The sequence below is a fragment of the Nelumbo nucifera genome, chromosome 2 (assembly GCF_055504915.1).
Source record: "Nelumbo nucifera cultivar China Antique chromosome 2, China Antique-T2T, whole genome shotgun sequence".
Lineage (NCBI taxonomy): Eukaryota > Viridiplantae > Streptophyta > Magnoliopsida > Proteales > Nelumbonaceae > Nelumbo > Nelumbo nucifera.
Window position 1 is genome coordinate 60,054,855 of NC_142650.1, and position 27,458 is coordinate 60,082,312.

A 27,458-nucleotide genomic window follows, 5' to 3' on the forward strand; every position below is an offset into this window, starting at 1 on the left:
TCTCATATTTGATTGTTACAAGTTAGTAATTCTTGCCTTTTTCTTTCTTTTTCAAACTGTATATAGATCTTTTTGTACCTGTTTCTGTGCTTTAATGAAGTTCCCTTTTCAATAAAAAATATAGAATAAAATTAAAAATGGTTGGGTTCTGTTCAAACTGTTGCATTTGGATGGTGTGAGTTTGGCACGAAACTAGAAGGTATAGGGCATCAATCAAGGATTAAAATATCGAGGTATATCAATCCCTATTTGGTGTACCCAAATATGTTCAGATACACTGATGCATAGGGTTTTTCAAACAGAGAAGTACGGATAAACCCACTGCAGAATTCTGATTTTCACTGCAGATTTATAATATTTCAAAATGTCAATTATTTCCACTCTATGCATCAATACCTGCCGTGAATTGGCATCAATTCCAAGCTGGCATCTAGCCCAACTGTACATTGGGCCTATGAATTCTGATGCTGGGCTGAATCGTCATTCTCCCCTTTTCAAATGTTTAAAAGGTTTTAAATAGGGGTGGATTTGAGCCGAATATTTGGTTCGCCAAAAAACCATGAGGCTTGAGCTCAGTTTGAGCTAGAGAGTTGAGCTCGAATTCAGCTCGACTCAAAAAGCTTGCAAGTTCGAGCTCGGTTGTGAGCCAAGCTTCCTATAAAATTAAAAAAAAAATTATAAATATACTTTTTCATTTTATATATAAAAAAATTAAGAATTATAAAAACAAGTTGTTATTATTATACATATAAAAACTAAAAATATTATGTATATAATATTTTTTATTTATATATTTACATATATATTATTTTTTTTATATATAATATTTTTATTATATATGTATACATATATACACGAGCCTTTCTGAGTTTGAGTTGAACTCGAAACTAGAGTTAGAATGAGCCAAATCAAGCTTTTCACAAGCCGGTCTCAAATAGTTCGTGAAAGGCTCAATTCGTGTCTACCCCTAACTCTCTATCGAGCTCCCTTATCATTATTAAAAAAAAGTTTAAAAAATAAATAAAACAGGGTAAATACCGGTCATATGTATTACAGTATTAGTGACCCAAGACCTAGTCCAACCCTGCTCGGGCCCCTAAATTGTCTGGGTTGGGCTAGGCCAGGCCCAGATATAACCCTTATCATAAGTCCGATCCCTGAGCAGACAGGGCCCAAATTAGAGTTTTGCTAGCTTCACGGTTGACGTCACCCAACTAAGGAAATTAAAAAGATCGTTGGATGGCTGTAATCTTTTTCTTGCGTCTTCACAGTTTAGCCAATCAGATCGTTGTGAACACGTGTAGGCAAGCAACGGCTGACTCTTGGCTGCTTGCCTTTCCCTCCTTATTTTTTTAAATTCATAAAACAAAATAAAATAAAAAGTATGTCGACGTATCTGATCTCTTTCATCTTGACCAATGAGTGTCGAGTGAGTGAACATGAGATCTAAGGAATCCGAAGAGTGGGCCCCTTCGGGGCGTGAACTACAACGACTTTCCAACAGGTTTAACCGCCAATGAGCTCTTTCTCGGAAAAGGTCCTCCCCTGAACAGCGAGCGACGAAGCACAAACCACAAACCAGCAGAGCACCCCCAAAAAATCCACCGCCATTTGGGTCCCTGTCAGTAAAAATCTCGAACACCTAGTTCGCAGATATCCGAACCCTATAAATAGCTGCCCGTAATCACCGTTCACCGACCAAATGCCATCTCCTATTTTCCTTGTAACAACGTAGTCTACACCTGCAGATATTCTGTTTCTTCGTTTCCTCCCTCTCTCTAGTGTACAACAGGCTAGTTATCAGCATCAATGGATTTCTAGAGATAAACCCGTCTTTCTTCCAACAAAATCTCCCCCGTCTTCTTCAGCTTCGTTAGAAACTTCTGCTGCTCTGTCTGGGAGTGGCGGCCCTTCTGGTGAAAATCCTGGGTTTCCTCCGATTCCCGCCTCGGTGTGGCCTTCTTCGTCTTCTATGTCAGTGGGGTTTAAGGCATCTTTTACTCAAGCTTGTTCTTTTGGTGAAAGTTCGGCTTTGGCCGGTTCGTCTTCTTCTGCTTCGGCTTCTCCATTGGCGGAGCATGAAGGTTTCTGTTCTATGGACCCTTCTGTTTCTGTGAAGATGGAATCCATAGGAAGCTCTTCTGGAGACAAAACCCCATTTTTATCGTCTCCTCGGTTGATAACCGAATCTGAAGCAGCTGGGGGAGGTTTTACATCGGTGAGGGGCAGTGAGGAAGAGAGTCTTCCGGTTCCCCGGCCCCTCGAATGCCTTCAGGGTAACCTGATTCCTCCTTTCCTTTCCAAGACCTATGATTTGGTCGAAGATCCTTCTCTTGATAAGGTGATCTCATGGGAACCGAGTGGTGAGAGTTTTGAGGTTTGGGATCCCGTGGAGTTTGCGAGGGCTGTCCTTCCCCAGAATTTCAAGCACAACAATTTCTCCAGTTTTGTGCGCCAGCTAAATACTTATGTGGGTATTACAGAATCACAGCCGATTACGGCTGCTTTATTTGTATATAACTTTTATGCATTTTTTGTATTCTTTTTTTTTTTGTAATTTTCTTTGTATTTTTATGTATCTTTCATCGTGTAAATAATTTGATGAATAGCCATCACTGTAGATTGCTGCTGAGGCTAAATCGCGATGTATTATGTAAGCTTTGTGGAGTTGGGAGATTTTGCTGGTGTATCCTTTCCTGTCACTCTGTATTTGTATCTGGATTGTAGATTTAATTATCTTTTTCTTTCCCGCAGAAATACTTTGGTTTGGTCTGTGGTAATTCACTTTTAAATCTTTGGGAGAAAGGATTCAGATGGTCTTTCTCAGGATTTCCTGAATATTCTAAATGGACTTCGAATGTATTTGGTTTGAAACGGGAGCATTCGATTGTCTTTCAGGGAATGTCTAGTGTAGTGTTAATGGTTTCTTGCATCAGGAACTCCCTCCCTACTTGTTCTGCCCTTTTGAGGTTTAACGTGCTGTCCCAGGTTTGCAATTTCCCTGTAGACGTGTTTCTTTTAGGAAATCTTATTGATTGGGTCACGAGGGAAGGATATCAACTTCTACCAGCTATGCAAAAACGGGTTTATACTTATATTTTCTTTTTAGTTTATGGAACATATGCTGCTTCTTATTTGCAGGAGTGGATGATCTCATTCTTTTGCAGGTTGTATTTTTTATATTCCTTTTTATGTGCTAATCTGAGCTCCATGTTTTTGTTTTAAAATGCTTTGTTTTAGTAGTTTAAAGAATCTCAGTATAGGGAAAATGACTTTATATTCATGGTTTAGATTTTAGAAGTTGTCTATCATGCAAATTCATTTATTTTCTTGTAGGATTTTATCTTTTCCTCCCCATTTATTCTTGAATGTCTTTTATTATCCTATTCAGGGGTTCCGCAAGGTTGATACAGATCGATGGGAGTTTGCTAATGAAGATTTTCTACGAGGAAAGAGGCATTTGTTGAAGAACATCCATAGGCGCAAGTCAAATCAAACACATCAGATTGGGAGCTATAGTGGGCTAACTACTGAAACAGAAAAGCTTGGATTGGAAAAAGAAGTAGAAAGGCTTAGGAGGGAGAAGAATTTCTTAATGCAGGAGGTTATAAAGTTGCAGCAGGAACAACATGGGACAGCTGACCAGGTGGAGACAATGAATCAGAGGCTCCAGGCAGCAGAGCAGAGACAGAAGCAGATGGTCACCTTTTTGGCGAAAGTGCTTCAAAATCCTACACTCTTAACTCATCTTCAGAAAAAGGCAGAACATAGAGGGATTGCTTCTCCAAGGGTGAAAAGAAAGTTCATCAAACAGCATCACCTTGATCAAAGGAAATTGGATCCTTCCATGGAAGGGCAGATAGTGAAGTATAACACTGTTGAAGACAACCTCAATACGTCCTCAGTAATGGAAAAGTTAGATCCAGTCTCTGGTACACAACTTCCTGGTTATATCTTACAAGATATGGTAGGGAAGTTGGGTCTTGGTGCAGCAAGCATTCACATTGAAACTGAAAATGTTGCATCCAGTGAAATGCAGCAAGAACTTGTTGGGGCCTCAAGTCAGATGGAAGTAGGGACATTGGACTTGGGAACTCTGGGCTCTGAAGTTGCTCTCCTCAAAGGAAAGAATGTTATGAGCCTCCAAGAAGAAGGTAGTGCTGATTATTTTGTCTCTTTCCCTGAGGGTTTGGCAAAAGATAAGACACTTCCAGACTTCATGTCCCCAGGAACCGAAAGCATCAGTAAACAGGATGATATATGGAGCATGGGTTTTGATGCCAGTGCTAATGTCTCTAGTCTCTGTCCTGATATGTGGGATAACGCCATTAATTATGATGCTCAAGATCTGGGAATCATGGGTGGGATATCGGATCCATGGGACCTGAGTTCACTACAAGCAGCAGGAGGTGGAACTGATAATTCTCAAAACAGGGGTACCTAGGGTTTCATCTGCTTCAGCATTGATGCCCTCAGTAGATCCCCATCTTGTATATTTTCTTTTCCTATACAAGGTTTTCTAAACTTCAATCAACTTATTATAATATATACAGTGATTTATGGTTTTCATTCCTTTTTATTAATTTCACTGCAAGTTATATCCCATGTATTATAATCTGTTTCTTAAATTTTATTTTACCAATTTTTATGGGTTCCTATCTATATGCCAATTGAATGAAGAATGCCTTCTCTTATGAGCTGAACCTGTGTTGCAAGATTTTCTTGCCAACAGATCTTTTAAGTTCTGAATACTGCAAGTTTTTTGACAGCGAGATCTATAAGTACTCTTCTGTAGGGATATATAAACAGGTTTGGTTGTCTACTCTAGCAGTCTGGCATCCAGGTTCTGGGGGAAGAACCGATGGTATGAATTTTTGCCTAATTTTCTTTGCAGATATCGGTTGCTTGATTTTGCATAATTTGGCCTTGCCTTCTTATTAAAACCTATGATTACTTGGATACTTGTACATGCCTAGTTTTTTGATTGTCTAACAAAATAACTACTTGATATGACATTAGTACTGCACAGACAGACTGAGTATACTTTATAACAACAATACTTCTATAATATCTAAATTATATTTTAACAAATCATACCATACAAAACATTTATATGCTAGAAGCTTTTTTTATACAAAGTACACTTGGGCCTCCCCCATCTGTCCATGAGACAGAAGCTAGGTCCTACGGGACTCTACCAACCAAAACTAAATCTTCGTTATGACCCTCATTTGCAAGCCAACTGGCTGCCTGATTTCCTTCTCTCCAAATGTTCAAGTTAGGTGTGCAAATGGATCGGGTCAGGGGGATAACCCTCTATCGGATTCGGATTTTTGGATTGGATTCAGATCCCCCCCTAAGGTTTAAAATTTCAACACGCCTCTATGTATTGACAAAGGTGTATCGGAACTTAGAAACTCCTTTTTTTTAGTTTTTTTTTGAAAATTTTTTTTTGGGGAGTTAAAAACATGCTTTTTTTTATTGAAAAGGAGTGGGGTCCCAAAACACCTAGAAACAGGCGTATCAGGACCTAAAAGATACGATACGATATGCCCGATACAGGGTGTATCGTATCGAATTTTTGAACCTTGCCCACCGCACCCCCAAATCCGATCCAAAAAGATCCGATCCGATCCAACCTATATGTGTATATATTTATAAACATTTTTACTTATAAAAAGACATGTATATATTACTATAAGAAGTAAATCTGACTTCTAAATCTGATAAGAAACTTGATTAAAGAAATAAAAAGGTGATAAAGGAAGAAGGAAACAACAGAATAGAAGAAGGGGATGGAGAAGAAGAAGAGGAGGAAGAAGAGGGTTCGATAATCACCTCTCTCCCCTCACTAATCCTTTTATTGATCTTCATTGATGTGGTTAATTACAAATCAGCCCTTAAGTGGGGCATCTAGCTAAGCATAAACTTAAAATAAATTAACATGCCCTTTAGCATACAAAATAAATAACCTATTACTGAAACATAAAATAGACACTAGGGCCCATTCGGCCCAGCCTCTCTACACTCCCCCTTAAGATGAGCATAGATGTCAATCATGCCCAGCTTGCTTATATAGTGTGTTAGCTTTCCTTTTGGAATACCTTTGGTCAAAACATCAACCAACTACTCTTCTAAAGAAATAAATGGCAAACAAACATCTCCTGAAGCAACTCTTTCCATATAAAATGTCTATCAGCCTCTATGTGCTTAGTTCTGTCATGTTGAACAGGATTATGTGCAATTTAATAGCAGCCTGATTGTCACAGTAGAGCATCATTGGCTTTTCATAGCCAATACCCAACTCTTCCAGAAGTAATCTTAGCCACAGTAATTTCGACACTCCATGTGCCATTGCCTTGTATTCTGCTTCAGTTGAGGATCTAGCTACTGCAGACTGTTTCTTACTCCTCCATGAGACAATGTTCCCTACCCCTAAAGCATCCTGAGGTGAATCTCCTATATTAATACATCCAATCCAATCAACATCAATGTATGCTTCCAACTTTGTGTGTCCATGTTTGGCAAACAAAATACCTTTCCTTGGGTTGCTTTTCAAATAACACAAAACTCTTCCTGTAGTAGTTAAATGTGTGTCTTTGGGAGAATGCATAAACTGACTAATAACACTCACTACATAGGAAATATCTGGCCAAGTTATGCAAAGATATAACAACTTCCCAAGCAGTCTTTGAAACACTCCCCTATTAGGCAACAGCTCACCATCAGTGGCAGAGATCTTATGATTGGGATCTATAGGGGTGGAAGTTGGTTTAGCACCAAGTTTACCAGTCTCTGCAAGGAGGTCAAGAATATACTTGCGCTGAGAAATGAAGATACCATCCCTGGATCTAGCAACTTCAATTCCCAAGAAATATCTGAGATTCCCCAAATCCTTGGTTTCAAATTCAGAGTTAAGAAATCTTTTGAGCTTAATCACTTCTTGGGTGTCATTACCCGTGACCACAATGTCATCAACATAAACGATCAAAAAAGTCACTAAAGAATTACTTCTTTTCAGAAACAAAGTATGGTCAGATTGGGTTTGTGTATAACCAAAAGGTACATGAACAGCTCTGAATCTCTCAAACCAGGCTCGAGGAGACTGTTTAAGACCATAAATAGATTTCTACAGTTTATACACTTTCCCTTACATTTCCTTTTTATTCAAAAAGGCATTTTTAACATCAAATTGGTGAAGGGGCCAATCAAAAGTAGCAGATAGAGACAACAAAACACAAACTAATGTCCTCTTGGCCACAGGAGCAAAGGTCTTAAAGTAGTCAATACTATACATCTGAGTGAAGCCTTTAGCAACCAATCGAGCCTTAAACCTCTCAATAGTGCCATCAGAATGGTACTTAATGGTGAACACCCGTTTACAACCCACTGGTTCCTTCCCTTTATGCAAATCCACAATATCCCAAGTATGGTTCTTATGCAAAACATCAAGTTCAGTCATCATAGCATCCCTTCATTCAGGTTTAGACAGGGCTTCTGGTACAAACCTGGGAATCACATGGGTAGAAACAGAGGCAAGAAAAGAGTAATAGGCAGGGGATAAAAGGCTATAGGACAGGTGTTTGGAGATGCAATGTTTTGTACACTTCCGCTTGCCTTTTCAAACGACAATAGGAAGGTCAAGGTCTAGGAAGGTAGGTGGGTTAGAGGAGGACTAACTTGTTATTTCAATAGTGATGGGAGGTGCAAGAGGGTCTGCGGAAGGAGTGGAAACAACTTGTCCATGCTTGAATCTTTGTCGTTGGTACCACCTTTGGAGCATAGGATGTGAATGAAATATAGGAGGATGAGCTGGAGGAGGAGAGGGAGCAAGAACATGTGGTAAAGACACAGTGGAAGGGAGGCATCAGAAGAAAATGACTCAGTAGGGGACTCAAAAGGAACTGGAAGATGAACAGTTGGAGACATAGAAAATGGCTCCGTAGGATGCTCTCTCTCAGGAGAAATACCAAAGAAAGGAATGGATTCAGCAAATGTGACATCCCTAGAGACAAAGCGGGTGCACGATCCGGATCAAAACAACAATATCCCTTTTGTGTGGAGGCATATCCTAGAAAGACACACTTATGTGCCTTGGGCTCAAATTTGCGTCTCTAATGATTATGAACATGTACATAGCAAGTGCACCCAAAGATTCAGAGCGGAAGAGAAAAGAGATTCCCATCCGGAAAGAGAAGACTAAACAGGGTTATGAAACCCAAAACCCGAGAAGGCATATGGTTAACAAAAAAGGTGGCAGTAAGGACAACATCCCCCTAAAATTTAATAGGAAAATGAGATGCAAAAAGGAGGCATCGAGCAACCTCAACCACATGGCGGTTCTTCCTTTCCGCCACTCAATTTTGTTGTAGGGTATAAGAACAAGAACTCTGATGAATAACCCCAAAGGTTTTAAAGCAGGATGAAAGGTTCTTTTCAAAATATTCCTTAGCATTGTCAGATTAGAATATTTTGATCAGTGTATTAAACTAGGTAAGGATAAGCTCATGAAATTTTTGCACAATAGTTGGTACTTCATCCCGAGATCTCATTAGATAAATCCAATTATAGTGAGAATAATCATCAATAAAGAGGATAAAATATCTATAACCCCCCATAGTAGGCAAATGATATGCCCCCCACACATCAGAGTGCATAATATGAAAAGGAGAAATAGATCTTTTATTGCTTACTGAATAAGATTGTCTACAATGCTTTGCAAGTTCACAAGACTCACAATGAAGACTCGATAAAGACACTCCCTTAAACATATCATGAAATAAATGACTCAATGATGAAAAAGGTAAATGACCAAACTGCAAATGACATAACATGACTCTATCAATAGACTCTGACACAACAGACTCCAAAGCTACTCCATTAGGTGGTTCAAGACTCCTATTAGGTGTGTCCAGCAAGTATATTCCATTCGCCTCATGGCCACTCCCAATCGTCCTCTGAGATTTTAGATCCTGAAAAACACAATGGGTAGGAAAAAAGGTTATGCTATAGTTCACGGATTTAGTCATGCTACTAACAGATAAAAGATTGGTATTAAGCTTGGGGGCATGATGAATAGAGGATAAGACAAGTGTGTCAAAGGCCTTGATATTTCATTTGCCAGAGATGGGAGCAAGAGACCCATCAGCAAGAGATATCTTCTCTCTACTAGAGAGGAGTTGATAGGAACAAAATAGATTAACAGATTGGTCATATGGTTTGATGCACCGGAATCAATAATCCAAGTGATTTTATGATTACCTAAAATAGAAGAATGATTTGCAGAAGCACAAGTACCTGAGTGAGCAAATGCAAATGATGATAGTTGTCAAGGCGAGCCTAGGTGACGCCTAGGCGATGGAATTTGAAAGTATAAAATATATATCCCTACCCCTCTTAAGCTACGTTATTGGTTTTTTATACTAACCAACATACCTATATGCTAGCTATTAGCAATAAAATCATTCAAATAAAACATAAAAATGCCATAGCTAGCATCCAGGCCAAAAAAAATGGGGGATTTTTTTTTTGATGAATAATAATAAATTTATTGATTCAGAAGCAAATTTAGAGTGAGTTCATACATCATCTCAGTAAGAGGCGTGAGCTGCAGCCCCTCCTTGAATCTTACAAGTAAACTAGGAAAAAAAAACAAGAATCACAACTGAGCCCAAATTAATTCTTCCCAATTTACCCATTGCTTAGCTAACATATCTAACAAAGTATTTGCTAATCTCCCCACCCACTGTACAGTGACCAACATATTTCTTGTCAACCAACTAAATTTCTTCATTTCATTCTTGTATCGCCACATAGCCTCTTCAGAATTTTTCAACCAACCCACCACCACTTTGGAATCCCCCTCGATTATTAGGTGTTGTACCCCCAGCTGGTTTGCAAATTGCACCCCTTGTACAACAGCTAAAAGTTCTGCCCTAATGGAGTTCCCAAATCCCAAGGGACCTGAGTAAAGCAACAAAATCTCTCCCTTCGCATTTCTCAAAGCACCCCCCATTCCGGATAAACCTGGATTACCCATGCTACTTCCATCAAAGTTCAACTTTAGTGAGCCTTCAGATGGAGGAGACCAACTTGTAATTGATTTGTCCTTCAGAGATGAACACCTCGCTACTGCTGACCAATTTCTCCAAAGGTCATTAAAGGAGAATTGATGAAAGATTTCCAAGGTCTTCAGCCAATGTATTGCCCTATTTAACACACAGTCTTTCAAATCCTGGCTGCTCCTTTCCTTTTCTTGAAAGATTCTAAGATTTCTTTCTTCCCAAAGAGTCCAAATCAAGGCTGCACGAGCACATCTCCACATAATTCTCCCTATTTTTGTAGGCCAATAAAAGGTAGAATGGTTGAAGAGCATGTGAAAAGAATGAAATATAAGGGGGCTGAGTCCCTGTTTCGTTCCTAACGTAAGTTGTCCAAGAGGACAATCTGGACTGTGTTTAAGGGGGTGGAGACCCTGTTTCAAGCTAAAAAAAATGGAGAAGGATTGTTAAAAGTAAGAAAGGAGTACCATTGTGATTTTAGGAAGGAGGAGGAGGCGGAGCCCCTGTTTCATCCCAAAAGAAGAAGAAGAAGAAGGAAAAAACGTACCTGGAGGTCTTGGACTACTTGGAAACTTCCTGTCATCATTTTCTCTTCTCTTTTATTAAAGTAAAAGAGAATTATTTTAATAAAAAATGATAATATACAACATGGTGTATTCTAATAAGATAAAACAAACCAATAAAAATGATATAATACATATGCACATTCAAAAAAATAGTATAGCATATATATGGGTGAGCGCCTAATACAAAAACACCTAGGCGTTGGGTGAGGCGACTTCTAAAAATCGCCTAGTTGCCTTGACAACTATGCAGATGATGAAGTGCTGCTAGAAGGGGAGGATGTTGTTACAGTGGTTTCCAAGTGATTCAATAACTTCCCATATTTCTCAAACTCTGCCTTTACTGTTGCCAGCTGCTCTATAGCTGACTTTTCTTCACTCTCCTTGTTCCCACCTTTAGGTACTAGGCAACATTAGCATTCTTAGGCTTTCTTGTCTGACCATTCTTCTTAAAATTGTTGCTATTGTGTTATTGTTGTTATTCCGAAACCCGTCTGGGAAAAGATCAAGATGGAGTTTCCAACAAGTGTCCTTAGTATGCCTCGGTTTCCTGCAGTATTCACATATCACTTCTTTCTTCTTGGTCAGACCTTTCGGCTTTATTCCAACATGTGCAAAATGTCCTGTAGGTGGACTTTGTAACTACACCTATCGCTTACTCTCTTCATTGCTTGCCATAGCATATGCTTGAGCAAGAGTGACCTCATCCTTCACCAGAATATTCTGTCAAGTAATGTCGAACTTAGGGTTGAGTCTTGTAAGAAACTCAAACACCCTATTTCATTCCACCAGTTTCCTAAAAGTCTCTGCATCATTAGTACTCTCCCAAACAACTGTCACCATAACATCAATTTCCTACCATAGTGATTTAAGCATGCAATAGTAGATCACTATACTCTTCTCCCCCTATCTCAAATTTTTCACATCACTTTTCAGCTTATAGACTCTTGCCACATTCAACTTCTCTAAATATGTTTCTGTAACATTGTCCCAAATTTCCTTGGCCGAAGACATCCAGAGATAATGCTGACTTATATGGGACTGCATAGAGTTAACCAACCATCCAATAACAATGTAGTTCTCCTGCATCCATTTCTCATATGCAGGGTCTGTCTCCACGGGTTTCACCTTATTGTCTGTGAGATATCCCAATTTACCTCTACTACAGACATGAATCCGTATAGGTTGGGCCCAGGCTAGATAATTAGTGCCATCTAGCTTGATTGTGGTCACTCCAATCAAAAAGGAATCTACCAGGCTAACCCCGGATACTAGCATCTGCTTCGAATCACTTCCGGAATGTTCCATTAATCAAACAAAATAAAAAATAAAGAAAAAAAACAGTTTTTCAGTCTATATAAACTTAACTGAGGTCAATACTGTACCTAGAGACTTGAAAACTAGGGCTTCACTGCACCCGGCTATCGGGGAGGAAGAGAGAAGAGGTAGCCGCTCCTACTAGAGCTTCCAAACCACCTACAAGTCTCTACCGCACACTTCTAGAGATCAAACTACACCTCCCAAGTCTTGAGCACCACACCAAAATCTTCTCCTTGACCTGTAACTTGAAAGCTCTCTTGTTGGCTAGGGTTTTGGGTAGAAAATTACAACTCCACTTCTTGGTAGTTCTTGGCTAGATTCTAACTCTCCAAACCCTCTACCAACTAGGCAAAAATATTCTATGATCTATCAAGAACTTATCTATACACCTAATCGAAGGGTGTATGGGAAAAGAGAAAAGAAAAAAAGAGGGAAAACCTGCTCTGATACCAAGAAGTAAATCTGACTTCTAAATCTGATAAGAAACTTGATTAAAGAAGTAAAAAGGTGAGAAATGAAGAAGAAAACAGCAGAATAGAAGAAGGGGATGGAGAAGAAGAAAAGGGTTTGATAATCACCTCCCTCCCCTCACTAATCCTTTTATTAATCTTCACTAATGTTATTAACTACAAATCATCCCTCAAGTGCGGTGTCCAACTAAGCATAAAATTAAAATAATTTAAAAGAAGTTAACATGCCCATTAGCATACAAAATAAATAACCTACTACTAAAACATAAAATAGACACTAGGGCCCATTTGGCCCAGTCTCTCTACAATATATATGATGAAAATAGTTGAAAAAAATACTTATATTTTTTGTTTTCCTATATATAAACTTTTATGTTTTTTCTTTTAATAATTTATTAAATTTTTCATAATTTGAATCGGATCGGATCAGATTCAGATATCCAACATCCTTAACTGATTTGGATTTGAATCATCATTTGTGAGATCCGATCAGATCTTCGGATCGAATCGGATTCAGATGTACCCTAATTCGAATCTGATCCGATCCCTTTGCATCCCTAGTTCAAGTAGGCTCATAGTATCGGAAAACTATACTTAATCTTCAAAAACTTGATATAGCATGATATAATATAAGGATATTAAATGAGATACCCTCACCTGTACTTGTGTCTAGGATCTTAGGAAATGAGAGTCATATGCTCATTTCCTATAGCTGTGTCTATCCCTATCCATACTCCATATTTAGCCATCATATACCACCAACACTCACAATATAATCAAAGACCACTGCATAAAACTATGTACAAGAAGAAAAACAAAGTCAAAGTAGCAGAAGATGGAATACCAGCCCAAACAGACAAGAGGCAATCCTCACATTATGTATTTCACAAAAAGGACAAATTCTGTTGACTTAAACCTCCTATCTTGACTTAAAGGAAGTATTTTTTTTCTGTTCAGCAACACCAGGGAGAATTTGAAAATTTTTCTCGTATTTTTTTTCTTTTTTCTTTTTGGAGGGGGGGTGTAAATGAAACATGAAAATGCAAATAAAAGCTAAATCTTCAATAAGAACAAACCTTCTTTCTTTTATGTATATTCAGATGATCAAAGCAATACTAAAAAAAAAAAAAACAAGAAGAGGTATTTTATCCACCCAAAAGAATTCAGACCACTTATACAGTTCTACTCAGATTTAATGCTTGAGATGATGATATATTAATTTTAATGTGAGGTCAAGGTGGGAAATGCAACTCCAGATCATTGTTCATTGTTTTTTCTTTCTTTATTTCAGTGTTGCACTGTTGGTAAGTCCAGGATCTACCTGCATGCGTACTTTGGGCATTAGCCTACTTGAGCCTCATGTTGATGGACAATTAAGAAAGGATACCTTGGAAATTAACAACATGGCTGGTGCTGTTCACAGTCGATCAGTATTCTGATGTGGTTTCAGCAAGAAAACTGTAGAGAACACTGATGCAGGCCCCACAGCTACGGTCCCACTGTGTTCGTAGGGTAGAAAGTGTTCTAGTCTTCCTAGGGTCAGCTGTTGGTCATTTAGTTGTTTCAGTTGTTATTTGTTTCGGTCTTATTTTGCTCTATTTGTTATGTAAAGACTAAGGGCAGATCTGTCATTTCCATGTAATGAGCATAACCTATAAATATTAAATAAAGTGGCGGCGGCAGAACATTAAGCTTCTGTTCCTCCTTTCAACTTTGTGTTCTACTTCTCTTCCTCCCTTTTTCTCCTCTCTTCTCTATACCTTTTTTCCTTATTTCCGAACCTGAAATCCATTAGACTTCAAGACTGATAACAGTCCTGAATGTCTACTTGGTATCAGAGCTAGGGTTTCTCATGTGAGTCTAGTCCAGCTGACCACATGAGAACCATCTAAGGCTGGAAGCTAAGAAAGCAGAGTTCGTTGACTGATTCTTGGAGATCTCCAGAGGGTTTAGCAGCTGTTTGAAGAATTGCCACAGTTGCAGCGTGTTGGTGATCAGGAAGAATTAGGGAAGGCTAGGGTTCGGGTAACCTTGGAAGGCAGCGAACAACATCCTCTTGTAAGTTTTTTATTTTCTGAGAGAAGTACTATCAGAGAAGATAGGTTGGACCTATCTAGAAAGGGTGGCCGAACCACTCTAGGGTTTTATCTTTCTATTCTCTAGGGTTTTGTCTTAACCCTGCGGCAAACCCTAATACTGGGTTGAACCTTGTGATCTAACACTGCGGCAAACCCTAATAGTTCTCTCCTCAACATTGATCAGTTTTAGGGTTTCATATTAACCCTACTACAAGCCTTATCCATACGGTACTGTTTGGAGTGTACGGCTGAGAATTTGCTTTTAGGACTGATTAAAACCCTAATTCTGCTTCAGCATATCAGATTATTCTCCAAGCTGTTTTTCAGTTTTTTTGGGGTTTCAAACTCTTCTAAGGGGGTGAAAACTGTACGGACTGTTGCTGTTGTGTGTGGTAATTGGTTTCAGATCAGTTTTATACCTGTTTCATGCACATCTACTGTGAGTACAGATTGGTTCTATACTGATTTTGTGATTGTGGTTGATAGTCCAAGTGTTGTTTTGACTGTAGTAACCCTAATTTTGAGACTACTGGTTCTTGACCGAAATGGAGTTTAAGAATCAGGTAGAAGGCAGTTTTGGGAACTGCAGTTATGGTGGTGGTTTTGAGACAGGTTTTCAGATTATAACTGTAAGATTTGATGGATCAAACTATTTGGAATGGGCTCAATTAGCCATGATGGCTATTGGGGGAAGGGGCAAAGTAGGGTATCTCTTGGGAGATGTGACAGAGCCCTCCAAGGGAGACCCTATGTATACCAAGTGGGTCCAAGAAAACTACTTGGTTATGACGTGGCTGTGTAATTCTATGCAGCCTCATATCAGCCGAAATTACTTATGGGCAAAGACAACCAAGGAGATATGGGATGTGATGAAAGAAACTTACTCCCAACCCCTTAATGTTGCTAGAGCATATGAATTGAAATGTGAGGTAAATACCCTTAAACAATGAGAGAAACCGGTTTCGGTCTACTTCTCTACCTTGAAGTCCCTGTGGCATGAGATTGATCACTTAGAGACTCTTGAGTGGGAGAGTCCCAAAGATGCTCAGACCCATAGAAAGCACATCGAGACAAACAGGGTGTTTAAGTTTCTAGCAGGACTGAATTCAGAATATGATATTGTGAGGCAATAGATTTTGACCAGAGATAGTGTGACCCTCTCTCAGGCATACTCCTTAGTGCATAGTGAAGAGACCAAGAGGAAAGTCATGATGCAACCTCAGCCGCTTACACCTGCCTTGGTAGCTGTCAAATCCAAAACTGGGGGTGATTCAGAGAGGGACAGAAAGAAGGAAGATAAAAGGGATGTGGTATGTGAGCATTGTAAGAAACCTAAACACACAAAAGAAACATGTTGGAAGCTGCATCCACATTTGGTCCCTACAAAGTTGAGAAACAAGAAGGGTAATGCTCATGTGGCCGTGACTACTGATTCAGCATCCTTGTCTAGCACAAGAGGCACACCCTTAGAGACCTTAGCTGCAGTTCGGGCTGCTCTAATATAGTTGGAAAAGGAAGTTGGCAACTCAGCTCAGTCACCGCAGTCACCATCAGCCCCTGCCACATCGGCCTTTGCACATTCAGGTACTCAAGCCTCAGCTTACCATGCCTCAGCTCCAGGTACTACTGAACCCTGTTGGGTAATAGATTCAAGTGCATCCGATCATATGACTAGCTTGCCCTCATTGTTTACTACTTATCACTTATCTTCTGGTAGGGATAAAGTATCTATTGCTGATGGCTCTCTTGTCCCTATTTCTGGCAAGGGTGACATCAGACTGTCAGATACTATCTCCTTGTCTTCTGTCCTGCATGTTCCTAAACTTGATACTAACCTTCTTTCAGTTAGTAGTATTACCAAACATATGAACTGCTCAATAACTTTCTTCCTTGACCGATGTGTTTTTCAGGACCTGGAAACGAAGAAGGTGATTGGGACTGGCCGTGAGACGAATGAGATCTATCTGCTCGGGGAGAGTTCTCGTCGGGAAGAGTCAGTGGATAAGAAGTTACTTGTTTCTCAGGTTGTGAGTCCGGTTATGCTTTGGCATAAACGATTGGGTCATTTGTCTTTTCGGTCCTTAAAGAGTTTGTTCCCTACTTCGTTTGAGTCTGTTGAGTCGTCTCAGTTGAAATGTGAAAGTTGTGAGTTTGCTAAACATTGTAGAAACTCTTATTCATTGAGTAATAGTTCTTTTGATATTGTGCATACTGATGTTTGGGGGCCATATCACATTCCTTCTATGGGTGGGTACAGATATTTTTTGTTATTTGTTGATGATCATACTCGGTTTTCTTGGATTTATCTTATGCGTTCATGAGATGAGGTTCCTGCCTTGACTCAAAACTTCCACCAAATGATCCTAACCCAGTTTGCTACTAGGATCAAAGTTCTTAGATCCGATAATGCAAATGAATACTTTGCTAAGCCATTGGCATCGTACCTTCTTAATCATGGGGTTATCCACCAGAGCACTTGCCCTCATACACCTCAGCAGAATGGGTTGCAGAAAGAAAGAATAGGCATATCTTGGAGGTGGCTAGAAGTATTATGTTTACCTCCAATGTCCCCATTCGCTTCTCGGGTGATGCTATCCTCACGGCGGTATATCTTATTAATCGGGTTCCTTCCCGGGTCCTTGATATGAAACCTCCATTTTCCCTTCTATACCCCAATGAGGAGTTGTTTACTATTCCCCTGAAAACATTTGGTTGTACCTGTTTTGTTCAACTTCTCGGTCCCCATCACTCCAAGTTCGAACCCAAGGCCTCCAAATGCATCTTTCTTGGTTATGAACAAACTCAAAAGGGTTATTGCTACTATGATCCTGTCTCAAGGAAGAGGTTTGTATCAATGGATGTCACTTTCTTTGAGGAGACACCCTACTATTCTCGGGTCTCTCCTCAGGGGGAGAGTAGTGAGCGTGGGGATTTGGGTCATTTTCTTTAGGGGGAGTGCAGTGAGGGCAGGGTTAATACTTTTGGGGTTGTTCCTTTACCTATTCCATTGGGTGATGAGGGTTGCAGTAGCGAGGGTGGGCAGGGGGAGTTGAGAGTCTATCACAGGCGATGCAGGCAGGTTGATCCCGGTCATCAGCAGTTCCGGCCAGCTCTAACCTCTTATGCGGCTCCAAGTCCAGATATTATAGTCATAGGGCCCACAGAGAGTCCTTCCATTGTTGCCACTTCACCCCCTGCAGACGACCTTGACCTTCCCATTGCCATCCGTAAAGGAAAACGGCATTGCACCACATCTACAACCCACTACATCTCCCAGTTCTTATCCTATGATCGCCTATCTCCCTCCTACAGGTCCTATCTCACTTCCGTTGCTAATGTCCCTATTCCAAGAACAGTGCAAGAAGCCCTATCAGTCCCGGAGTGGAGAGGTGCAATGCAAGTTGAAATGGATGCCATGTTGAAAAATAATACCTGGGAGCTAGTTGATTTGCCCAAAGGAAAGAAACCAATTGGATGCAGATGGGTATTTACTGTGAAGCACAATGCGGATGGTTCCATTGAGAGGTACAAAGCTTGGCTAGTTGCAAAAGGGTTCACTCAGACTTATGGTATAGATTACTTGGAGACATTTGCCCCGGTAGCCAAGATGACCACCATTCGAGTTCTATTATCTCTTGCAGCAAGCCACACTTGGCCTTTGTACCAAATGGACGTTAAAAATGCCTTTCTGAATGGGGACCTGCAGGAAGAGGTTTACATGTAGTTGCCTCTTGGATTTTATGATACAGAGGCAGGTAAGAAGGTCTGCCGGCTCAATAAGGCATTGTATGGTTTGAAGCAGTCACCTAGAGCTTGGTTCGACAGATTCAGACTAGCCCTTGGGAAGTTCGGTTATGTACAAGCCCAGTCAGATCATACACTGTTCATCAAGAGGGTGGAGTCCTCTTTGACATTACTTGTAATATATGTTGATGATATTGTGGTGACAGGAAATGACAGCCATGAGATTGAGTCCCTCAAACGGCTCCTTCATCAAGAGTTTGAGGTGAAAGATCTGGGTGCACTACGGTATTTTTTGGGTATTGAGGTTGCTAGATCTAAACAAGGGATTTTTGTCTTTCAGAGGAAATATGTTCTAGATCTGTTGGCAGAAACTGAAAAGCTAGGTGTCAAACCTGCGGATACACCCACTGAACAGAACCACAGGATTAGTGCAGAGAGTGGGGAGCCTCTTGAAGACAAAGTTATGTTTCAGCAATTAGTGGGAAAGCTCCTATATCTATGCCTCACTCAGCCAAATATCAGCTATGCAGTTAGTGTTGTCAGTCAGTACATGCATTCTCCTAGAACCACGCACCTTCTAGCAGCAGAAAGAATATTAGCATACTTGAAGAGATGCCCGGGTAGAGGTATACTATTCAAGAACAATGATCACATGAAGGTGGAGGTCTATACGGATGTCGATTGGGCTGGGAGTGTTGATGACAGAAGGTCTACCTCTGGATATTGTGCTCTTGTGGGAGGTAACTTGGTCTCTTGGAGGAATAAGAAACAGAGTGTTGTCTCCCGATCTAGTGTTGAAGCTGAATACAGGTCAATGGCTAATGGAGTGGCTGAAATTCTTTGGCTGATATCACTACTTCAGGAGTTGGGTATTGAGTATGAGAAGCCCCTGATGTTGTATTGTGATAATCAAGCGGTTATTAATATTAGCACACAACCTAGTATAACATGACAGAATTAAACATTGAAGTTGATCGACATTTTGTACGAGAGAGGGTCTCATCACAAGAAGTGTGTCTCCCGTACATCACCTCCAACATGCAGCTAGCAAATATTCTCACCAAAGCTGTACCACGGAAGAAGCTAGAGGCGAATCTATCCAAGTTGGGAATGATAAACATTTATTCCCAACTTGAGGGGGAGTGTAGAGAACACTGATGTGGGCCCCACAGCTACGGTCCCACTGTGTTCGTAGGGTAGAAGGTGTTCTAGTCTTCCTAGGGTCAGTTGTTGGTCATTTAGTTGTTTCAGTTGTTATTTGTTTCAGTCTTATTTTGCTCTATTTGTTATGTAAAGACTAAAGGCAAATCTGTCCTTTCCATGTAATGAGCATAACCTATAAATATTAAATAAAGTGGCGGTGGCAGAACATTAAGCTTTTGTTCCTCCTTTCAACTCTTGTGTTCTACTTCTCTTCCTCCCTTTTTCTCCTCTCTTCTCTATACCTTTTTTCCTTATTTCCGAACCTAAAATCCATTAGAGTTCAAGACTGATAACAGTCCTGAACGTCTACTAAAACCAAAAGAGAAATAAGAGAACAACAGAAGAGAGGAAGAGAAGGGAAGAGAATAGAAGAAGAATGAGAAGAGAAAGGGAGCAAACCTTAATCAATTTCTGCCACCCAGATTTGATATTTATATGTTTCTATTATAACAAGATCTACAATGACATCAATGCCCCTGCCTCCCAACATACTCCTTAATAAACAATAACAACAATAGTAACAACAACTATAGTAGGCCTAGTAAGGCCTAAAAAGACTAATAACAAGGCCCAAAATACTAATAACAGGTAAATTAAAAAAAGGCAAATAATATGGCAGGGACTTCACTAAATTACTAGCCTGTTTCTCCACACTCCCCCTCAAGTTGGGAATAGATATTAGTCATTCCCAACTTGCATTAATCTGTCTCTAACTTGACCCTTGTAACTGCTTTAGTGAAGAGATCGGCAAGCTGCATATCGGAGGCAACATAAGGAAGGCACACTTCTTTGGAGGCAACTCTTTCTCTGATAAGGTGTCGATCCACCTCAATATGTTTGGCTCTATCATGTTGTATTGGATTATGATCTATATTAATAGCGGCCTGATTATCACAATACAACATTAGGGGCTTTTCATATTCAACCTCCAACTCCTCAAGTAGTGATTTTAACCATAACACTTCACCCACCCCATTAGCCATAAATCTGTATTCTGCTTTAGCATTGGATCGAGCAACAACAATTTGTTTCTTACTCTTCCAAGAAACAAGGTTGCCCCCAACAAGGGCATAGTACCCTTAGGTAGATCTCCTATCATCCACACATCCAACCCAGTCTGCATCAGTATACACTTCTATCTTCATATGACCATTATTCTTGATGAGTATACCTCTGCTTAGACACCTTTTTAAGTAGGGATGTTCTGGGAGACTGCATATATTGACTGACAACACTAACAGCATAAGAAATATCTGGGCATGTTAGACAAAGGTAGAGAAGCTTTCCAACCAGTCGTTGATACATGGCTTTATCTTCAAGTAGTTCACCCCCCTCTGCATTTATCTTATGGTTTGGCTCAATTGGTGTTTCTGTTGGCTTAATTCCCAATTTTCTAGTTTCTTCTAAGAGATCAAGGGCATATTTCCTTTGGGATATGAAGATACCATGTTTGGATCTAGCCACTTCAATTCCTTAGTAAGTAGCTTCTTGAGAAAATTAATCTCAATACTATCACTGTTTGTCACCACAATATCATCAACATATACAGCCAGGAGAGTTAAAGCTGAACCTACTTTCTTGAAAAAGAGAGAGTGATCAGATTGAGCCTGTGCATAGCCAAATTTTTCCAAGGCATGTCTAACCTATCAAACCACGCCCTTGGAAACTATTTCAAGCCATACAAGGCCTTCTTCAATCGGAAGACTTTTCCACTATCTTCATTATAGAAGCCTGGGGGCAACTTCATATACACTTCTTCCTGTAAATCACCATTCAGGAAAGCATTTTTAACATCCATTTGGAACAACGACCATGAGAAGTTTGCAGCAAGAGACAACAACACTCTGATTGTGTTAATTTTGGCAACTAGTGCAAAGGTTTCTACATAATCAATACCATAGCAACCAGTCGAGCTTTGTATCTTTCAAGTAACCCATCTACATTGTACTTCACTGTAAATATCCACCTACACCCAACCGGTTTCTTCCCTCTTGGTTGATTGACTAGCTCCCAAGTATAATTTTTGATAAGTGCATCCATCTCAACCTTCATTGCTTCCTTCCACTCAGGTACTACCAAGGCATCCCGCATAGTCCTAGGGATAGGTACAAAAGCAATGGACACCAAAAAGGACTTATATGATGGTGAAAGATGGTCATAAGAAAGAAACTAAGAGATGCAATTGGCAGTAAATGAGGCCCGGACTATAGTAGGCCTACTAATAACAAGGTCAAGAACAAATTCAGATGAATCACAAGGGACATGGAAGTAAGGATGCAATGGGTCAAAAAGAGTGCAAATGCCATGGCAGATGTTCTAGCCAAAGAAGGGGTGGGAGGAATCAGATATTTTGGGCACAATTGTACAGTTTTGTTAGTTTATTGGGAAGAGATAAGAGGGTTTATCTTTCGTTTGACTCTCCTTTGATGTATTCTCTTTCAACCTTAATATTAGTGAAATTTGTGGCTATTAATAAAAAAAGAAAAAACAGTCTACTTATTGAATGGTCAAGATTGAAGAGTGTGTACATGACTAGTTTAACACATGGAAATAGTCTAGCACATAGGCCATACGGTCTCAGCTGAAGCTACACAGTATGTGAGGAACTATAAAGAAATGATGCAAAAAAAAAGAAAAAAAAAGAAGAAAAGATTATCAAAATAAAAATAGCTCGCAAACCTACACATATACATACATATACATAAATATGTGGTTCCTTTTTCTTTGGCACTTGATATCTGAGGCCTTATTGCATATCTAGGGGTTCCCAGACCTTTTTGACTCCATAGCACATAAAAACTTTTCCTTGGCTATCAAAAAGACGGGTGAAATTTTCCTTTTGTCACCACTCACTAGTAATATGTTGTATGTGATTTTCCGTCAATGGTTGTTTTGTTGCTGCTTTATCATGCTATATTTTTTCATAATTGACTTGAAATTTTCTTATCTCATTTCAATATAATGGAAATCACTTGGTGGAAAAGAAAATCAAGTTGCTGTCATAAGCCTAAAAGTTTCTTTTTGTGTCTTTGTGCAGAAACTGATGCTCCATGTGCTGCTTGTGGGATCTGGAGTAGGAGAACATGGCGATTGGGTTCTCATGCAGTTTGTTTCTGTCACAGCTGCATGGAATTTCTTATGAGTTATCATTTTGCCTGGTTTTAGGGCAGTTATTAATGTAGTATGTAAAATAGATGGATTTGAATCTTTGCTGCGTGTATGTGCATTGCCAGGATGTATTTTGATTTGTTCCATCCATGACGCACCCTGCATCAAGGTTGTTTTAAGTGCTAATTCAGTTTGGTTCGCTTTCAAGAAGGAAGAGGAAAATCTCTTGAATTTCAAGTTTAGGGTTGTCAATTGGTCAAGTAGATCCAACGGACTAACATTTTTTTTTTCTGTTGATAATTACAGCAGACTAATTGATCCAACCCTATATAACACAGGTTCTGGGTCTGCATTTCGAGTCTCAATTTTAGTATGGAATGTAACTGATTTTACCTGTTCTTATCTGGTATCAATCATGTACATGCTACATACGTACTTGTACAGTTGTACACATCTATTTGTGTTTCTCATGGTGTACCTATGACAATTTCATCAAAATTTGTAATTTTATTGGGGATATATTAGAAGAAAAAGAGAATCAACAGTTAAAGGCTTGCCACTTTGCCTAAAAGAAATGAATTCTATAGTGTAAGATATTTATGCCAGAATCTCTCTCTCTCTCTCTCTAAGCTGGAGTTATTGCAAATAGCCAAATAGAAATGAACAAGGGTAGTGAGTACTACCACGTTTCTTTCTTAATTTCTATCTTTGTTTATTCTATTGGTGGGTGTTGAAGACCTGTTGTTGTTTGGCGTTTAAAATTTGTAAAATATACTTTATTTTGGAAGAAAATGAAGGACAAAAGAGTTACAAGGTATATTCAAGTCTTTTGTATATATTTAAGTGAATTTATAAAAACCCAGGGTACGTTCAAGTCCTTTTCATCTCACAAATTTGCATTTACCAACCTCAAATGCTGCATATGCAAAAATCAACCTAAATGCATAAATCAGTTCTCTCAGATGTGATCATGTTCAAAGTATCATTACTTCAGATATGCAAAAATCTTGTATCCAGAGTTTTTAACATGAGCACGGAAGTACTAATTTTATATTTTTGTTTCATAAATTGGCAATAGATGTTATTGTTACTTTAAACCCATTTAAAAGTTGTAACTCTCATTGCTTAGCATTTGCTCTTTGTTTTTTGCTCCATGGGGTTACACAACAAAGAGTAGCCCATCCCTTAACAGTCTTGTAGGCAGGATTTGATCCCAATCTCTGCTAAAAAAACTGAATCAACCACTGTATATCATTCAAATTGGAAAACCTGCATTTCCACATGTTTGGCCCTTGACCCCATCAACAACCGCAACATGAAGAGTATGGGTGCTATTCAAATTGGAAAACCTGAATCAACCCCATTTCCACATGTTGTTTCTCCAATTCAAGAATGTTTTATTAGTATTCATGCAGCGGTTTTTCAAAGGTGTTGGGATATAGAAGGAAGTGATATTGTGAAGTTGGTCCAGTATTGTTTCTCCAATTCAGAGGTGATTTCTTATATAAATTGAACACTCATATGCCTGATTCCTAAATCTGACCATGTAGAGTTTCCCTCAGATTTTCGCCCCAGTGGGCTAAGTAATTTGTCGTACAAACTTATTGCCAAAATCACGGTAAATAGACTGAAACCTCTTTTACAGAAAAATATTGGCCCATACCAAAATGCAAAGGCAAATTACTGATAATATTGTAATTACAAAAGAAGCGGTTCATACAATGAGGAAGCAAAGAGGTAAGACTTCTTACTTTATTAACCTTTCCAAGGCCTATGATCGTGTTCGAGTGGTCGTTTTTATTGAAAATACTCTCTTCTTTAGGATTTCCTAATAAGTTTTGCGACATTATATTCCAATGCATTTCATTAACGGAATTGGCGGTTTTGGTAAATGGTGTTGCTGGCACTTATTTTCAACAATCTAGAGGGATTCGTCAAGGATGTTCATTATCTCCGCACCTCTATATTTTATGCACTGAAGTCCTATCTCATATGCTTACCGTGAAGATGCAAGAAGGAGATTTATGAGGAATTAATTCATTTTGGGAGAACAAAGCCACAAGGGTACGATTAAATCATTTATTTTTTGCGGATGATATGCTACTGTTCAAGGAAATTGATTGTCTCAAACAGCAATTAGACATTTTCATAAATCAGCAATCTACTTCATCAGTTCTAATAATGAACGTCGAATTAGAAGTCTTATTTAAAACGCTTTGAATATAGGACAAACATAAATAATAATAATGATGATGATGATGATGTACCTAGGGTGCCCCTTCTAAAAAAAGGGAAGAATATTGGTGGATATGGTGTTATGTTTTAGAACGGATGAAAGGTAGATTGGCAGGATGGAAGATCCCTTTATTATCTCAGGTGGGAATGACTGTTTTAATCAAATCCACTTTAGAGGCTATCCCATTATACCAGATGCAATCTCAGCCCATACCTAAAGAAATTTGTGTAGAAATGGACTCTTCGTCAAGCTAATGGAATTCCGCCTACATGTTTTTTTCAAAGAAGAAAAAAAAAAAACAAGAGCTGAGAGGACGAAAGCAGCAGCCAACATCCTAAGAAGTAGTAAACCACATATCGTATTGATACATATTTGGGTATTGATACATATTTGGATGCACCAATACAAATACGATACACCCAATACTAGATGTGAAGGAATATATATCGTATTGATATTCTGCTCCTTTCCCATAACTATTAGATGTGAAGGGGCTAATCCATGGTTTACCCTAACTCCAATCATCTTTGTTTATGCATAGACTGATATAGATCTAGCCCAATCATGGCCTGGTTGCAACCACACCTTGGGCTATCAATGGATTGAGTCTGGGCTGGGATCAACTAGAACGGGAACCGACCTGACATTAAATATTGAAGACCCGAAATCGAATCAGACCCAATAGGGTCTGTAATTTTATACAATCGAATTGATTGGTTCTTATGACAATCAGGTCTAACCCGATTTCAAACTGATTCAGTCTAAATCGATTCAGGACTGGATGGAACTGATTCCAAACTGATAATTATCGGGACACTATATCAAAACTCAAAACCAACTCATCGGTTCCAATTTTTAGACCAGAACCGGCCCAATCAATTCGGGTCTATCAAGTCCATCGGATTGGACCCGACCCATTGACAGTCGTACCCACACCACTACCCCTTGATGAATAAAGCAAAATTTAATTGTCACAACTTCATCTGTAATGCGTCGTTCCCAAAAGACAAGGTCCAGACTCCAGACCCGAGGCCAATTTAGCAACTGCAGATCCATTTCTCTAGATATATGTTAAACCTGGTTTTGAATTTTGAGAATTTGGAAATCCTGCATATTTCCAAAAGTCTTTGAAATTTAAATATCAGATGTAAGCCAATGACCAGGCTATGTGAAGGGAATTTTTTTTTAAGTATGTGTGCAGACTACAAAAGAGGGTCGGGTCTGGATCTTGTCTTTGGATTATAGGAATTACTTTTAAACCTGTTTTTCGGTGCTATCATGGAATTAGCTTTTATAAATTTTATGATTTTAAGAAACACTTCTAAATATGAACTTATGAAACTTATTGGAATTATTTCTTTTTCTTTTCATGTTTAAGACTCATCCTTAGAATTTAAAAAAAAAATCAAGAAATTAAAATGATCCTTTTGCTCAGAATTCATCCTTGAAATAATGATTCTTTATAGTAAAATTGAAACCAAACATAACTTTAATGTCAGGCAAACCAGTTGATTTGGTCATTTCCATACTTTCTTATTATTAAGGTTGTGTCCTCTCTCTCTCTCTCTTGCACGTATTTGTTGTTAATCCTTAAAAATATTAAAAATTAGATGGATGAAAGAAAGGGAAAAACATGAACGATACGAAATGCACATCGGCTTGTATATGTGCTCTTCGCGAATTTTGTTCTTCAGTTGTTTGTGTATTTTTTTTTAAACAGTTGCCATGGTCGCGGGGATAGCTCAGTTGGGAGAGCGTTAGACTAAAGATCTGAAGGTCGCGTGTTTGATCCACGCTCACCGCAATGTTTAAATATCGTCTCAAGCGTTGAAGTTTTTAATCCACCACTAGTATTACAAATGTGGTAACCAATTTGGTGTTATTTATCATGGATTTTGATTGGTCAAAACTCTTCCGATACCATATCTTACTTGCATCATAGATTTTTCATTAAATTTTATATACTACTTTTTATAATTTTTTTACAATAATTAATTTTAACTAAGGTTGTTCATCAAACTAATGAAACCAACCAACTCAACCAACTAAAAAACCAAGTTGGTTGGTTTTCTAGTATTTCCAGTCAACTTTGGTTCAACAATTTCCCAACCTGACCAAGTTGGACCAATTTCGCTTTAGCCACTTGTAAATCGACCAAAATCGAACAATCCGACCATAGATTTATATTAATATTTTATATTTTTAATATTACTTTTTAATAATACCGTTGTAATTTTTAAAATTTAAATTTAATTTTTTAAGTTTAAATTTGTTGAACCAACTGACAAAACTAAAAATTGACCAAAACTGATACAACACTAGTTAGTCGATTTCAGGTGACCAACCCCCCAACCTAACCAAGTCGATTTGATTGGCCAAACAACCTACAGCCAAATCCGAACTAACCCGTAAACACTTCTAATTTTAGCTAAATTAATAATCTAATCTCTAATAAATAACAGTAGTTTAATCCCCAACGATTATTGAAATTTTATAGCAAAAATACACAATTATTTAAAATATAATAAATAGTGTAATCTCTAATAAATATTAATTAATAAATTATAACAAAAATACAAGATATACAATAAATTACTTAAAAGTTCAAATAATAGTAGTTTAATCTCCAATAATTATTGAAATTTTTATATTAAATAACAAAAACAAAAATAGAT

At 38.7% G+C, this 27,458-nt stretch overlaps 1 protein-coding gene and 1 non-coding gene across 4 annotated transcripts; both read left to right on the forward strand.

The window, feature by feature from the left end:
- Window positions 1-1,413: 1,413 nt before the first annotated feature.
- Window positions 1,414-23,095, forward strand: LOC104612497 (heat stress transcription factor A-3). 3 transcript variants are annotated; one of them, XR_737821.3, is made up of 3 exons: window positions 1,414-2,470; window positions 3,392-4,514; window positions 22,477-23,095. XR_737821.3 is itself a non-coding variant. In XM_010279926.3 (3 exons), exons 1-2 carry the CDS (start codon window positions 1,973-1,975, stop codon window positions 4,442-4,444), a joined length of 1,551 nt encoding a protein of 516 aa, XP_010278228.1. In that variant the 5' UTR covers window positions 1,414-1,972; the 3' UTR covers window positions 4,445-4,490; window positions 22,477-23,095. The 3 variants fall into 3 exon arrangements, 2 of the variants coding, with proteins under 2 accessions (XP_010278228.1, XP_088755348.1); XM_010279926.3 differs by having other exon boundaries at window positions 3,392-4,490; XM_088899222.1 differs by lacking the exon at window positions 22,477-23,095 and having other exon boundaries at window positions 3,392-4,660.
- Window positions 23,096-26,514: 3,419 nt separating this feature from the next.
- On the forward strand, window positions 26,515-26,587 carry TRNAF-AAA (transfer RNA phenylalanine (anticodon AAA)). The gene has a single exon. It is a non-coding gene; the product is annotated as a tRNA-Phe (tRNA).
- Window positions 26,588-27,458: the final 871 nt, after the last annotated feature.

Bases quoted from the DNA above. Each gene is read 5' to 3' on its own strand.
- LOC104612497 (XM_010279926.3), top strand. From the start codon at position 1,973: ATGTCAGTGGGGTTTAAGGCATCTTTTACTCAAGCTTGTTCTTTTGGT. The intron at 2,471-3,391 runs GTGGGTATTACA...TATCCTATTCAG, and splicing joins TGCGCCAGCTAAATACTTAT to GGGTTCCGCAAGGTTGATAC.